This window comes from Lycium barbarum, chromosome 4 (assembly GCF_019175385.1).
Source record: "Lycium barbarum isolate Lr01 chromosome 4, ASM1917538v2, whole genome shotgun sequence".
Classification (NCBI taxonomy): Eukaryota; Viridiplantae; Streptophyta; class Magnoliopsida; order Solanales; family Solanaceae; genus Lycium; species Lycium barbarum.
Window position 1 is genome coordinate 38,606,202 of NC_083340.1, and position 13,204 is coordinate 38,619,405.

At 33.1% G+C, this 13,204-nt stretch overlaps 1 protein-coding gene across 1 annotated transcript; it reads left to right on the forward strand.

Annotated features, from left to right (window-relative positions):
- The first annotated feature begins 2,936 nt into the window (after window positions 1-2,936).
- LOC132638388 (uncharacterized) lies at window positions 2,937-4,054 on the forward strand. The gene is made up of 2 exons (XM_060355290.1): window positions 2,937-3,088; window positions 3,635-4,054. The coding sequence occupies exons 1-2, from the start codon at window positions 3,028-3,030 to the stop codon at window positions 3,874-3,876; spliced, it is 303 nt and encodes a 100-aa protein (XP_060211273.1). The 5' UTR covers window positions 2,937-3,027; the 3' UTR covers window positions 3,877-4,054.
- Window positions 4,055-13,204: the final 9,150 nt, after the last annotated feature.

Sequence of the window (13,204 nt, forward strand, 5' to 3'; positions counted from 1 at the left end):
AGCAGCTGGAATAACAGGTAGGTGCTACAATTTTTTTTGCAGAATACCGACCTCATGAGGTTGGTAATGGGCAAAATTTACCCATAAACTGCTAATTACCGACCTCATGAGGTCGGTTTTCTGGAAAATTTTCCCAGAAATTGCAAATTACCGACCTCATGAGGTCGGTTTTTTGCAAAATTATTCAACATATGGCTAATTACCGACCTCATGAGGTCGGTTTTCTGCAAAATATTTCCAGAAATTGAAAATTACCGACCTCATGAGGTCGGTAAAGTTTTTAGCCGGGTATTAATTAAATAAATTACCGACCTCATGAGGTCGGTTTTATGCAAAATATATCATATATTCATATAAATTATCGACCTCAGGAGGTCGGTAAACTCATATGATTATATAATTAATATAATTTACCGACCTAATGAGGTCGGTATTTTATTTAATTAATACCCGGCAAACAACCTTTACCGACCTCATGAGGTCGGTAATAATTCCGACCCACTATTTTCTGACCTAATTTTGAGGTCGGTTTTTGGCCAAAACCGACCTCATGAGGTCGGAAATAGCCATCTTTAGGTCGGTAAAACCTGTGTTTTTAGTAGTGAATCTCTCTCTCTCTCTCTCTCTCTCTTCCAACTTCCAAGTTCAAATTTCAAAATTTAAATTTAACGGATAATGATAATCCTCCACCTCCTCCTCCAGTCTGAAGATCAATTTCAAGTCCGGTGTGGTTGCATTTTGAGCGAGTAGACGAGGAACATGTTATATGTCAACATTGTGGTCAAATATATATCCATAAGTCCGAACCGGTTTTTGGGGGTACCGGTCCATTACGTAGGCACTTGGCCAAAAGGCACAAAATTGAACTTTGAAGTTTATCTCTTCTTTAAATTTCTCCATCGATGCCAGCGTTTTGAACTTTTCATTTGTAATAAGTTAACCGCTCAAGCTTGTATGTTTTGAATTTGCAATGTTATCAATTACTTATGTAGTCTTGTATCACATTCTCAACTTTTTATAATTTTTAGCACTTAAATAGTCGTTGTGAGTCTTCATTCCAACAACATATTCAAGATATACACAAATATATCATTAACATATACAAGATATACACAAATATACCACTTAAGTAATTTTTTTTAAAAAAAAAAAAAAAAAATTAATGCGAAGTGGGCCGGGCCGGGTCCCCCGTGGGCCAGAACCCGGGTTGTTGGTAGGTCGGGCTACAGGGCTAAATGGCATGTCCGGCCCAGCCCCCTAATATTTTCCACTAGCCCAGCCCACCACCCTCTTACTGGGTTAGGGGACAGGCCAGTTATGGGCCGGGTTAGGTGGGCCTGTCCCGGGCCAACCCGGCCCAATTGAAAGGCTTAATATCGAGTATGTGAGAAAATAAATTTATCACATGATGGGCGTTTACTTTGGGAGGAGGTGAAATTTATTGAAATCAAGAATAAACTTGCAGTAGCAGAGCAAGGAGAAGAGTTGAGTGGTTGAGGGATTCTTTTTTAAATCCATTGATTTTGCAAAGTGTGAGCTCAACTTTGTGGCAGTCAGGCTACTTTAACTCGAGCATATAAATATATTATGTGAGGTCAGACATATAAATTTTCAACGTGATTATGTGAGAAAGTTAATTCAAGAAGGAATTATTACTTTCATAGTGGAGGAAAAAAAAAACGTAATTTTGGTGATATAATTACTAAGACTCTTATAAGGAAGTTGGTGAAAACCAACCTCGAGTTAATTAAACTAAAACTCCTTAATCAGGTCCACCAATAATGGCAACCCTACCCAGCACTATGAAATGAATAGTTATGGGTTCAAAGGGTAACAACAAGTTATTGATAAGTGGATGTTTCAGTACTTAAGTAAGAGATATACTAGTACTGGTTGTCACAGATTAGAGGGTTGAGTTCTTATACTCTTAATGAAGTTCAGTTCAAGGAACAAGTGTCTCAAATGTGACAAAGACACTGAAAGAACTTCACCTATATGAACATAGAAGTGGTGCCGCTTCGATTGAGAGATGAAATTACTCTCATAAATGTTCATGAATTTTGGATAGCACATGGCCATAAAAGTGCTAAGCATGTGAGTGGAAAGCAAGAATGAAATGTTTATGTGTATAATGTCACCGATGTTGTCACAAGGAATAACATGTTCAAAGCTATTATGCTACATGGGATTTCGATTTCATTTTGTGATATTATACTAAGGTAATGTTCAAATCGAAAGATACATTGCTTTATGCGTGAACATAACTTGATCTTTGAGTCTTAATTTATATTTAAACAAGTGGGGGATTGTTAGAAATTTGTTTAAAATAAATTAAATAGCTTTTAAATGAAAAGGTGTCTTTTAAATGAAAGGTTGTGTCCTTTCAATCTTTGGTTACCACTACTTCTATTTAAAGCCAACTTCTTAACATTCCAATATAATTTTTTAATGGTGCAGAATTTTTCTTGTCTGCAAAATATTCTTTCTTCATCAATTCCAAAAAGATCAAGTTCTAAGTTCTTGCTTTCCAATAGAATTTCTTTACTATTTGCTTAGTGCAGTAATTCATAGGCTTGTCATATCCACTAAAACTATTTGCGTGCAATCCCATAGCAATCTCGCAGAGGAGAGGGAGCAAATATCGTTTTTAGAAAAGCGTTTCGTACGTGTTTCAAGCCTCCAATCCAATGTTCGTTGTTTATATGTTCAAGCCTTCTTCTTTGTGTTCTTCGTCATATATTTTTCGTGTTCTTGATATATGTTTTCCAACACAACCCACAGTAAGTAAAAGTAACAACGGTCAAACTAGCATTAAATAACAATTGCTATTAATAACTTGCTAGATATAATTGGCAAATATGATTAAATAACAGTTGGTAGGCAACAAATTTCCAGATTAAACAGATCTTAACTTGATGAGGATGTCATAAATAAAATAAAATCTTGAAGTTGACTGGGAATTAACACTTCAAAAGCAAGAGGGTTATTCTTCTCCTTAGAAGTTGCTTTTCATTCTTAGCCTTCAAAATGATCACTCGTTTGGCTCTCCTTTTCTTTGTTCTTATGACTATGTTGACTTCGCATGAATGTAAGTATATGTTCATATTTTCTTTTAATTAGAATTAAGGTTCTGCCATGTTGATCTGATTCTAGGATGTGAACCTAATTGAAGTTTAGTACTTTTTCTTTTACATTTTATATGTATGAAGAATAGAGGTAGGAAGGAGTTAGAGAAAAAGTTATGGATTCGGCAGTAGCTTTGGCTAAAATGTTATATCCTAAGAAATTTGTTTAATACAATAAATAAACTTTTTCTAGAATTCAAAACTCATTAATTCAAAATTCTGGTTTCGTCTCTCTATATAAATATTTTCTTATATTTGAACACACGTTTCTTTTTTCAAAGTTTCAAATTTCCTCCTCATTCATTTTTTCGTATATATATTATGTTATTGCGTTCGAAAAATTTTAGTGTACCAGTAAAAGTGGTTTAAAAGTTGGTTCAGGTCGTAGGTTTGAATCTCAGTGACATTCTTGTGTTTTCTTGAATTCTTTTTGTTAGAATTATTTTGCTCCACCAAAATATTAAGAAATTTTTCTTTATGTTGCAATTAATTAAAAGTATGTGTTGCAGGCTGGGATATATGCAGAAGAGGGTATGAAGACCCACCACCACCACCAGCAGCTACAAGGAATGGAAATAGATATGGAACAAATGCATGGCCACACCTAAAATGTATACCAGGAAAAGTGGAAGGCCATACGTGCTGGTGTTGTGCTACTACTTCTGGAGTTGGATGTTTCGCTACTATGGCTGAGTGTCTTTTCAACAAGAAATGTGATGTTTATCGTGGTCCACCTGCTGGAATACCCTAACTAGCTATTTGCATGTATTTCGAGTTATATTAGATGAAATGAATGACAAATAATGTTGAAGTGGTATGACTTTATATGTGGTTTGATCAAGAAGTGTGGTGAGACGATTGAGATCTCTTATCCTTAATTAGACGTCTTGATTTTAAATTCTGAAAATAAAATACCTTTCGATAAAAAATGTTATACCACCTTATTGGGATTACCCAAGACATGCTCAGAAGAAAGACCAAAAAAGGCATCACGATGTGATTGTTTCAATTTTTTAAATTTAGCTCTACATTTTTTGCGTGATTATGATGGTTTAATCAATTTTAGACTTTTTCCTTTTGCTGAAGAGACGAAATTTTATAACTGAGGGAAAGGAAAGCAGGGAAATAAACTGAGATAGTCCTTAACAGAACTATCTCAAGAATCGTTACAAAGGTAGGACAGACCTTCACAGTGCTATATATCCTTAAATCATTGTTTGAAGAGTCAAGGGTTAACAGAGAAATGATAAAATGGGGAGGAACATTCCAAAATATTGTTTCTCCCTCTTCTATCACTTGGACGTTCTGGGAGCTCAGATAATTTGCTAGCTTGTCTGCAATCTTGTTTGCCTCACGGTTCCTGTGTTGTACCAGAGGACTCTCCATTGCTGCTAGTAGGAAGCTGCAATCAAGTAATAAATTTGTGTGAGCACAAATGGTCTTATTGCAATTATGAAGTGGTCTACTAGTACCTGGGAATCCATTTCCACAATAAGTGAAAATAAATTCTTTGTAAAGGCTAATTCCAGACCAATGAAGAGGACTTGCACTTCTGCATGAAGTACTGAATGCGCAATGATTTATTTTTTTGCTAAACCTTCTTTCTAGTTTCCCGAGGAGTCTAGAATCAATCCTCCTGCTCCACTAGTGTGCTTATTACCTTTATAAGAGCCATCAGTGTTTAATTTAAAGAAGTTAATGGGTGGTTTCTCCCATTGGAGTGGTGTAATGTTATGATTTGGGTGAGTCTGAAGATGATAATTAGCAACATGGATAAATTTCAACGTGTGGGAAGTAATATCCCCGACATAAGTGTACTTGTTTTGATGGTTGAAGAGATTATTATTCCAATTCATCCAAATATGCCATAATTCGAAGGGTATGAGTGTTGATAAGGGAATGGCATGGCTGTGATAGAATTAGATCTGCAGTTAGATTTAATCCAATCAGTGAAGTCAACCTCAGTTGGGGGAATAATGTTAAAGTATTGCCAGACTAGTTGATTAAATGAGGATATGGTAGTCATTTTCCTGAGAGCTGCTGTATTTACATTGGTCAGAAGAGATAATATTTTGATGGCGAAGCAGAGCTACTGTGGGTAGCCTGTGTTGCACCAGCAACCAGAGAAAATACTTGAGTTTGTTTAGACACAGATACTTTCAAATTCAACTGTGGTTGAAGTTAAGAGGTGTAAATCCTCTCCTATGGAACTTTGGTAGATGGTGTAAGCATCTTTAGTGTGGAAAGATCCATCAGAAGAGATGTTCTAGAATAGAGAGTCGTGGGTTGTATTGGTGAAAGGGATTTAAGTGTTGTGAATTCTTTGGAGGATGTGGGTTAGTTCAAAGGGAATATTGTCATATTCCAAGAGTTATCTTTAATAATAGTATTAACAGTTGAGGTGGTGTCCTTAAGATTGATGGGACATTGGATCAATTCTCTCAAAGTATTATTTGAGGCCATCCATCTATATAGAGGTTAATGGTGTTTCCATTTCCTATAGACCAAGTAACTCCTTTCTTAAAAATAGGTCCCGGTTTGGTAATACTCTTCCATATATAAGAGTGATTGTTTTTGAAGCAGTTAGTATTTCTTCTGTACTCGTTCTTGAGGATTTGCACCCAGGGGCTCTCAGTGTTCTTGTGCATTCTCCAAATTAGGCTTGGAAATAGGGAGATATTCTTTCCAGTAGCAACGCTTATACTCAACCCCCTTTGTCCTTTGGCATAGTTACAGATTTCCAATGTATTAGGTGAACCTTTTTTTTTTTTTAATCAAAAGTAGTGCCCAGATGAAGTTTCTTTGAATGCGATCAATGTGGTTTCTTGTTGAAGCGGGCAGATGGTTTATTTGCATTTGGTGAACTGGGATGGCATTAAGGACAGCTTGAGTAAGGGCGCATCTTCCATCCATACTAGCATTTTAGCCTTCCAACACTTCAGCCTGTTGTTCATTCTATCTAGGATGGGTTGGTATTCAGCAGCCTTAGGATGGAAATTAGAGATTGAAAGACCTAAATACTTACCAAAGTTTGTAGAGGGCTTGATCTTGCACATGGTGAAAATTTGGATTACTTCTTCCTGAGCAACACTTTTGGAGAAAAGAATTTTGGATTTATTAAAGTTAATTTTTTGACAAGAATGATGTGCTAGGTCATTGACGGTGCGGACAATGGAAAAGGCAGTATGAGATGTAGCTTCACCAAATATGACAATGACATCAACAAAAAAGAGATGAGATATTTTAGGGCCAGTTTGACTATTCTAATAGGCTTCCAGTTTCTATGTTTATTTCATGGTTAATTCTTCTAATAAGAGCTGGAATGCATATAATGAATAGGTAGGGTGATAGGGTATCTCCTTGTCTTATCCCTCTACTGGGTTGGAAGAAGTCAGTAGGTTTGCCATTGATGATAATGGCAGTGCTGGTGGTGATGATGCAACTCATGATTAGGGAGATAAGTTGTGAAGGGAAGTTGAGCTCATTTAGAGAATTGGAGATACAAGACCATTCAAGCCTGTCAAAAGCTTTCTCGAGATCTAATTTCAAAATCTTTTTTTTTTTTTTTTTTGTTCGGAAGAGGGTAAAAAAATGTCCTCCGTTCATAGTTTGGTCCAGAAATGCCCTTAAACTATATGAAAATGAATAAAAATGCCCCCATTGTTACTTAATTGGGTCAAAATGTCCTTTTCCTAGTAAACATATTGTTTCTTTTTATTTTTAAACACATTATTTTTATAGAATATTAATTTTAAAGAAACCTTTTCTTGTTTCTTTTCTTTTAAAATCTCTTTACCTAATAAAAAAGAGGGAGATAATTTTTCTCTTCTAATCTCATTTTATCAATTAAAATAAAATTACCCCATGTACTTTTTTAACTGATAATATATATCATATGTATAAGATCATAGAAACCCCCTCACTAATTTTCATTTATGTAACGAGAAAATTCCTTTTCCTAAATAAAATAGAAAATATTTTTATTTAATCTTTTCCGAATTGAAGTAGGATAAGAATTTGCTGATATAATCCTTGGTTTTAAAGTTAAATACAACAATCATAATGCCATAAAATAAGAAAATTTATCGCATTGCTTCAAATCACAAAATATATTTAAGATAACATTGATGGATTAATGATGTGGTTAATATGCATGGAATATTTTTATTTTGATTGATAAAATGAGATTTAGAAGAAAAAATCATTTCCCACTTTTTTATAAGGTAAAGAGATTTTAAAAGAAAAGAAACAAGAAAAGGTTTCTTAAAAATAATGTGTTTGAAAGAAAAGAACATTTTTTACCCAATTAAGTAACAATAGGGGCTGTTTTGTTCAATTTCGTATAGTTTAAGGGCATTTTTGGACCAACCTATGAACAGAGGGCATTTTTATTCATTTCGCATAGTTTAAGGGCTTTTTTGACCCTTTTCTGTATTATATATGTCTTTTCTGTAAGTATGTCTTTTGCCATGAAGTCATATACATAACACGATGTCAGCTACTCTCCCCTGTCCAAATTTATATGACCCATTTTCTATTTGAGGCAACCCAAGACGTCAAACACACTTTCTATAAATATTCCTTGCTCACTCTTATCTTCAAGCATTCAAAATAAACTGAATCCTAAACAATGATGGGGAAGTTTCACCTATTGCACTACACATTTTTGCTTCTAGTAAGATTATTGGAATGTGAACAATCACTTTCAAGCGTGTTTTGTTCCAATATCATACCTCCAATATATTTTAGTGACTATTGTCGATAACTTAAGTTATGATGAATAAAGATGCTTATTCCTATTGTCAGAGGCGGAGACAGGATTCAAAGTTTGTGGGTTTGGGGTTCTAATTATTTAAAGTTACTGGATTTTTAATTAATAATTTGTACATATTTGATAAAAAATTTAATACAAATATATGATTCGAACAGAAGCTACTGGGTTCGGCCGAACCCACGTCCGAAGGGCTTTCTCCGTCCCTGCCTATTGTCCATCGCGTAAAATCAAATTTTCAGCATATTGCTCAAATCCAACACAAGATAATAAATTATTGGGCAGTCTGTTCCACACCAGTAGACTTGATTATTCCGAAAATCAATTGCTTCGAGATTAATAAAAAAAAAACATACTAACTCCGTTTCAATTTATGTGAATCCATTTGACTGGGTACGACATTTAAGAAAGAGTGAAGACTTTTGAAACTTGTAGTTCAAAATAAGTCTTGAATATTTGTGTGGTTGTAAATCATTTCATAAAGTGAATTTATTTTCAAATTAAAAAAGAGATCATTCATTTTGACACGGACTAAAAAAGAAATAAGTTCACATAAATTAAAATAGAGACAGTATTAAAATCCCAAACTATAAAACCTAAAGATAGACACTACAGATGGATAAATAAATTATCCAAAAATGAGAATAACGTCGAACTTGGTACATCTAGTAAGTTTTTAATGGAAAGCAGATTGCTGATATGAAAAGGACACTATCTAACACCTTTCAAGTCAACTACGGGTCTATAATGAAATACTCTCCTGTTTCGATTTCTATGAACTTATTTCTTTATTAATTCGTGTCAAATAGAATGATCCTTTTTTATATTTGAAAATAATTTATCTTTATGCAATGATTTATAATCATACAAATATATGTGATTTATTTAACACCACAAGCTTTTCTTCTCTTCTTTCTTAAATTTCGTGCTCAGTCAAATAGATTCACATAAATTGAAACGGAGAGAATATAATGTTTAGAGTTCATAACTTCTGAAAACAAAGTTCTATCATTTAATACAGTCAAACCTCTCTATAACAACATCGTTGGGTTCGAAATATTTCAGCTGTTATAGAGAATGATTGTTATACACCTATAACGACATTGCCATTTAAATAATACTTCGCTGTTATAGGCTAAAAAGATGCATAAAATCTAATTTTCATTTTAATTGTCAAATTTTAAGCTTAATCACACTTTGTATAACGAAGGAAAATAGTTTAATGATGAATATATATATATATATATATATATATATATATATATATATATATATATATATATATATATATATATATATATATATACATATGATATTTTTTTGTCATAATTTAGTATATTAAATGATCAAATATTTGGTCAAAATCTCTACACTTATTATTGGTAATCATAGATATTCTATTTTTTTTATAAAGATGGTTAATTATTATATTACCAAAAAAAGAAGATAGCTGTTATATGGGAGGTAATTTTACAAAGAGCGTACTGTTATAAAGTTGGTTGTTGCTGTTGTAGTATAAAGAAGTAAAATATAACTTACAAAATGTGCTCCGGAAAAATTAAGCTGTTATAGAGAGGTGTTGTTATATGCGGGTGCCATTATAGAGAAGTCTGACTGTAGATCTATTTCCACTGTTGATACCTAATTTTCACCTCATAAGATGCGTATTTTAATTTTTAAATTTCCCGAGTCAAAGACGGAGTAAGGATACTTCCTTTTAATTTTAAAATTTTAAATATCCCGAGAAAATCGCAAAAATGACGTTTAATTACTATTTCCTGAAAAAACTGACAAATATAAGAAATACGAGTTATTTACTTTCATCCCGCTCCGTCTAGTCTGGGAAAATTGTTAATTTAAACAACGTATGAATTACGACTCATTTTGACCACATTTTTTTACATTTAAAATAATGCCCGGAACTATTTCAATATTAGGCTTGTTTTAAAGCTAATATTTTGAATTTGCGAGTTTTAAATTTTAATTAGCCTAAATAATTATTTTACTTGGTAATATGCGTATTTATAATATATAGTTTTTAATTGATTTAAATTAGAGAGGGGGTTTTGTTTGTTATTTTAAAAAATAAAGGGGTTAATGTTTTAAAAAAGGAAGGGGTGTGAAGTTTGTTACCCCACATTCTTATTTCATTTTTACCCGACTCTCTCGTCTCCTTCGTGAGGCGATTTGCGATTTTATTAGGGTTTCATATACTATGGCTAATTCATGGCGATTCAGGGCTATTTCTGGCCAATTTCTTGAGGGCTTTCACGCCCAATCATGAATACTCATGAATTCCAGGTTTATTTTCATTCGAATTTCGTTTTTCCATACCTAAATTGAATCATACTAGGTTGTTACTCGGATTCTTTATGTGTTTATGGTTGCCATGGGCAAAGCCTTGAGCCCTTAGCCATCTTGTGCACCATATACACTAAAATAAAGAATCTAGGGAAAACTTCCTAGATATTTCACGGTTAAGGTATAAATTTGGGGATTTTATCCTCATTGTACTATTTGGTACAATTGTACCATTAGAATGGTACAAAATTTGTTGTATTCGTCCTATCCTAGTATTTTTGATATTTATTAGATTTTTTGTGGATTTTAGGGTACAATTAGTTGTGATTTTTGTTGTCTTATCTGATGAAATTTCGAATTTTAGTAATAAGGTACAAAATTTGGGGGTTTTGGGGGGGGGGGGGGGGAATCTAGGACCAGGTGTCCATTTCCATTCCTAGGATTACCTAACTATGATAAGTCTATAACTAGATAGAAAAGAGGAAGAGAAGCATCCGGATCCTTTTTTCGAAATTTAAGAGCATAAGCCTAAAAACATAAGAGTTATACCAAATTATATACTGTATATACACTATATATACATAAACAGTCAAAGAAAATACTATAAATATTCAATCAATATACATAGATATATATAAGAAGGAAAGTATTAGAAAGAGGATTTTGAAAATAAAAAGGGATTTATTTGCTTGAAGTTGGAGTTTGAATCCCTTTTTGGTCTTTAGGTTGCCCCTATAAGAGGTAAACCCTTTTCTTCAATCTTATTTTACTTTCAGTTTTAAGCATTTACTATTTTTAGCTTGCTTATTATTTAGAATGTGATAAACAGTTAGTTTTTACTTTATGATGATTCTGCCTTTGTTTTGATCATTTAAAGTTACAAAATGGATTAAATGTCAGTTTATGTTACACTAAGTAAATATTATAACTTGTTAGGTTCAAAAAATGAGAATAAATAGCTAAAATGGGAGGGAGGGGTTTAAGGTTCTTAAGTTTTTGTTTGAGGTAGCTGTTTTAGATAAATGTGATAAGAAATTTTTAGTTGAAAATGATCTACATTTAGGCTATAATCTTTTACCTTTTTTAAGTTCTATATTTTTTGTGAAAAAATATGGCTTTTAGACTGTTTTGATGAAATGACCTACGTTGGCTTTGAAATCATTTTTTAAGGATTAAAAGTGAGCCACCTTGATTTATCTAGTCACTGGACCACATCTAGTTGTTAAATTAGCTAAATGTGATTACTAGTAGTTACTAAAGTTCATTTTAGAGTATTATACTTGCTTGATATATGGAAACTGTCTTAAGTTAGTAAGTTTCTCTTTTAAAATGAAGTTGTGGAATCATTTGCTAGTCTTGAATGTCTTTATTTGAAAACTGGATACTTTGGGTTTACTTTGGGTTTGATGATCATGTTTTGTTACCCCTCTACTTTCTAGATTGCTAAAATATGACACAAAACTAGTGCTAAGTCCTTTATAACTCGGTTTATGATTAATGTATTTACAGTTCTTTGTGAAAATGGCCTTAAGTCATATTTGGAAGCTGATTTGTAGTTTGAAGTTTTGAAAATTGCTTAAGTGTCATTACTGTTTTGAAAGTAGAAACTGGATGAGTTTTATGACCTATCAACTTGACTGAGTAGTCTAATAGGGTTGAAAATGACTTAGTATATAACTTGTAGGATTTTGAGATCATAAATTGTTAATATGGGAGTTATTTAATAAAAATGGAAACCTGTTTTGATAAAATGGAGCCTAATCAGTTCTTAAATGCTATGTGTGCTTAGTTGAAGTCTTAAGAGTTGAGATAACAAAAAAGATTAGAAATTCCCTTTTGTTTTGACACTTAACTCCTGTTTTGAATCACTTAAGTCATATAGGGATTAAAATGAATCTATTTTTGACCTTGAATTGATAAATTGTGGCTATGTGCTATCTTGTAACTTGTAATTTATTTGTCTTCTTGAATCTGGATTTACAAAATTGAATAAAAATTTATTCCATGTCATGACTGCCTCTCCCCTATGTGATCCTTATGATTGTTGCTTTGCAACTTAGAATAGGCTATTGAACATAGTTGATCCTAGTTTGCTTGTTTGTTCACTAAGTTAATTAATAAACTGGTTGATTAAAAGTGAGAATTGAGGACCTCTTTTATGAAACTGACAAAAACCAGAATTTGTTTTGCTTGTTTGTCTGATCCTGCCTTCAGGTAGAATTTCTCAAAAGTTGGTACTTAACATAAAACTGGTTGATCAAACAGGTCATAGCATGTAGACATTCTAGGACACTGTTTGATGTCACAACTTGTCAATTATTTGGGAATTTCCTGGTTAAAGTAAAGGGCACTTCTGCTTATTTAAAGACATACTGCATTGAGATTTTGAAAACTTAAATTGACTTGAAAACAAAAATCTTTGTGTGTGTATTACTTGACTGTCTTGTTACATTTGAAAATAACAACCTACTTGGTAAGCTAAATATTCAAAAATGATAAGTTTAAGACTTGTTGCTTGTGCTAGAAACTGATTGCTAGTGAAATTTAGAAATGAATTGAAAGTTCTGAAAATGTGAAGCTACTTTTCCTGTTGTTGAATAATTTGGTTGTTCCTCATTCTACTTAATGTGGTATCTTGTTTTGAACCTCTTATGGTACTGTGCATTATTGAATCATGTTTGAATTTGACATAGTTGCTAACTAGGGGCACCTATAAGACCATAAGGCATTCTCTGTTTCTTTTTTTTTTTCTTTTTTCTTAAATTGTTTTTATTACATGGGGGTAGGGGAAGGGGAAATGGGGAGGGGACTACAATGTGGGGATTCGAACCCTCACCAACAAGGTGAAAGTTCAGGCAGCCAACCAACTGAGCGACTAGATAGCTACTAGTTCATATAGCATTCTCTGTTTCTTTCTTCTCAGTTGTGCATGGATGTGTCACTTGTCACAATGTTTGCTGCTTTGAATCACTATCTTCTCCCTACTTGTTCATTATTTAAAACTGAT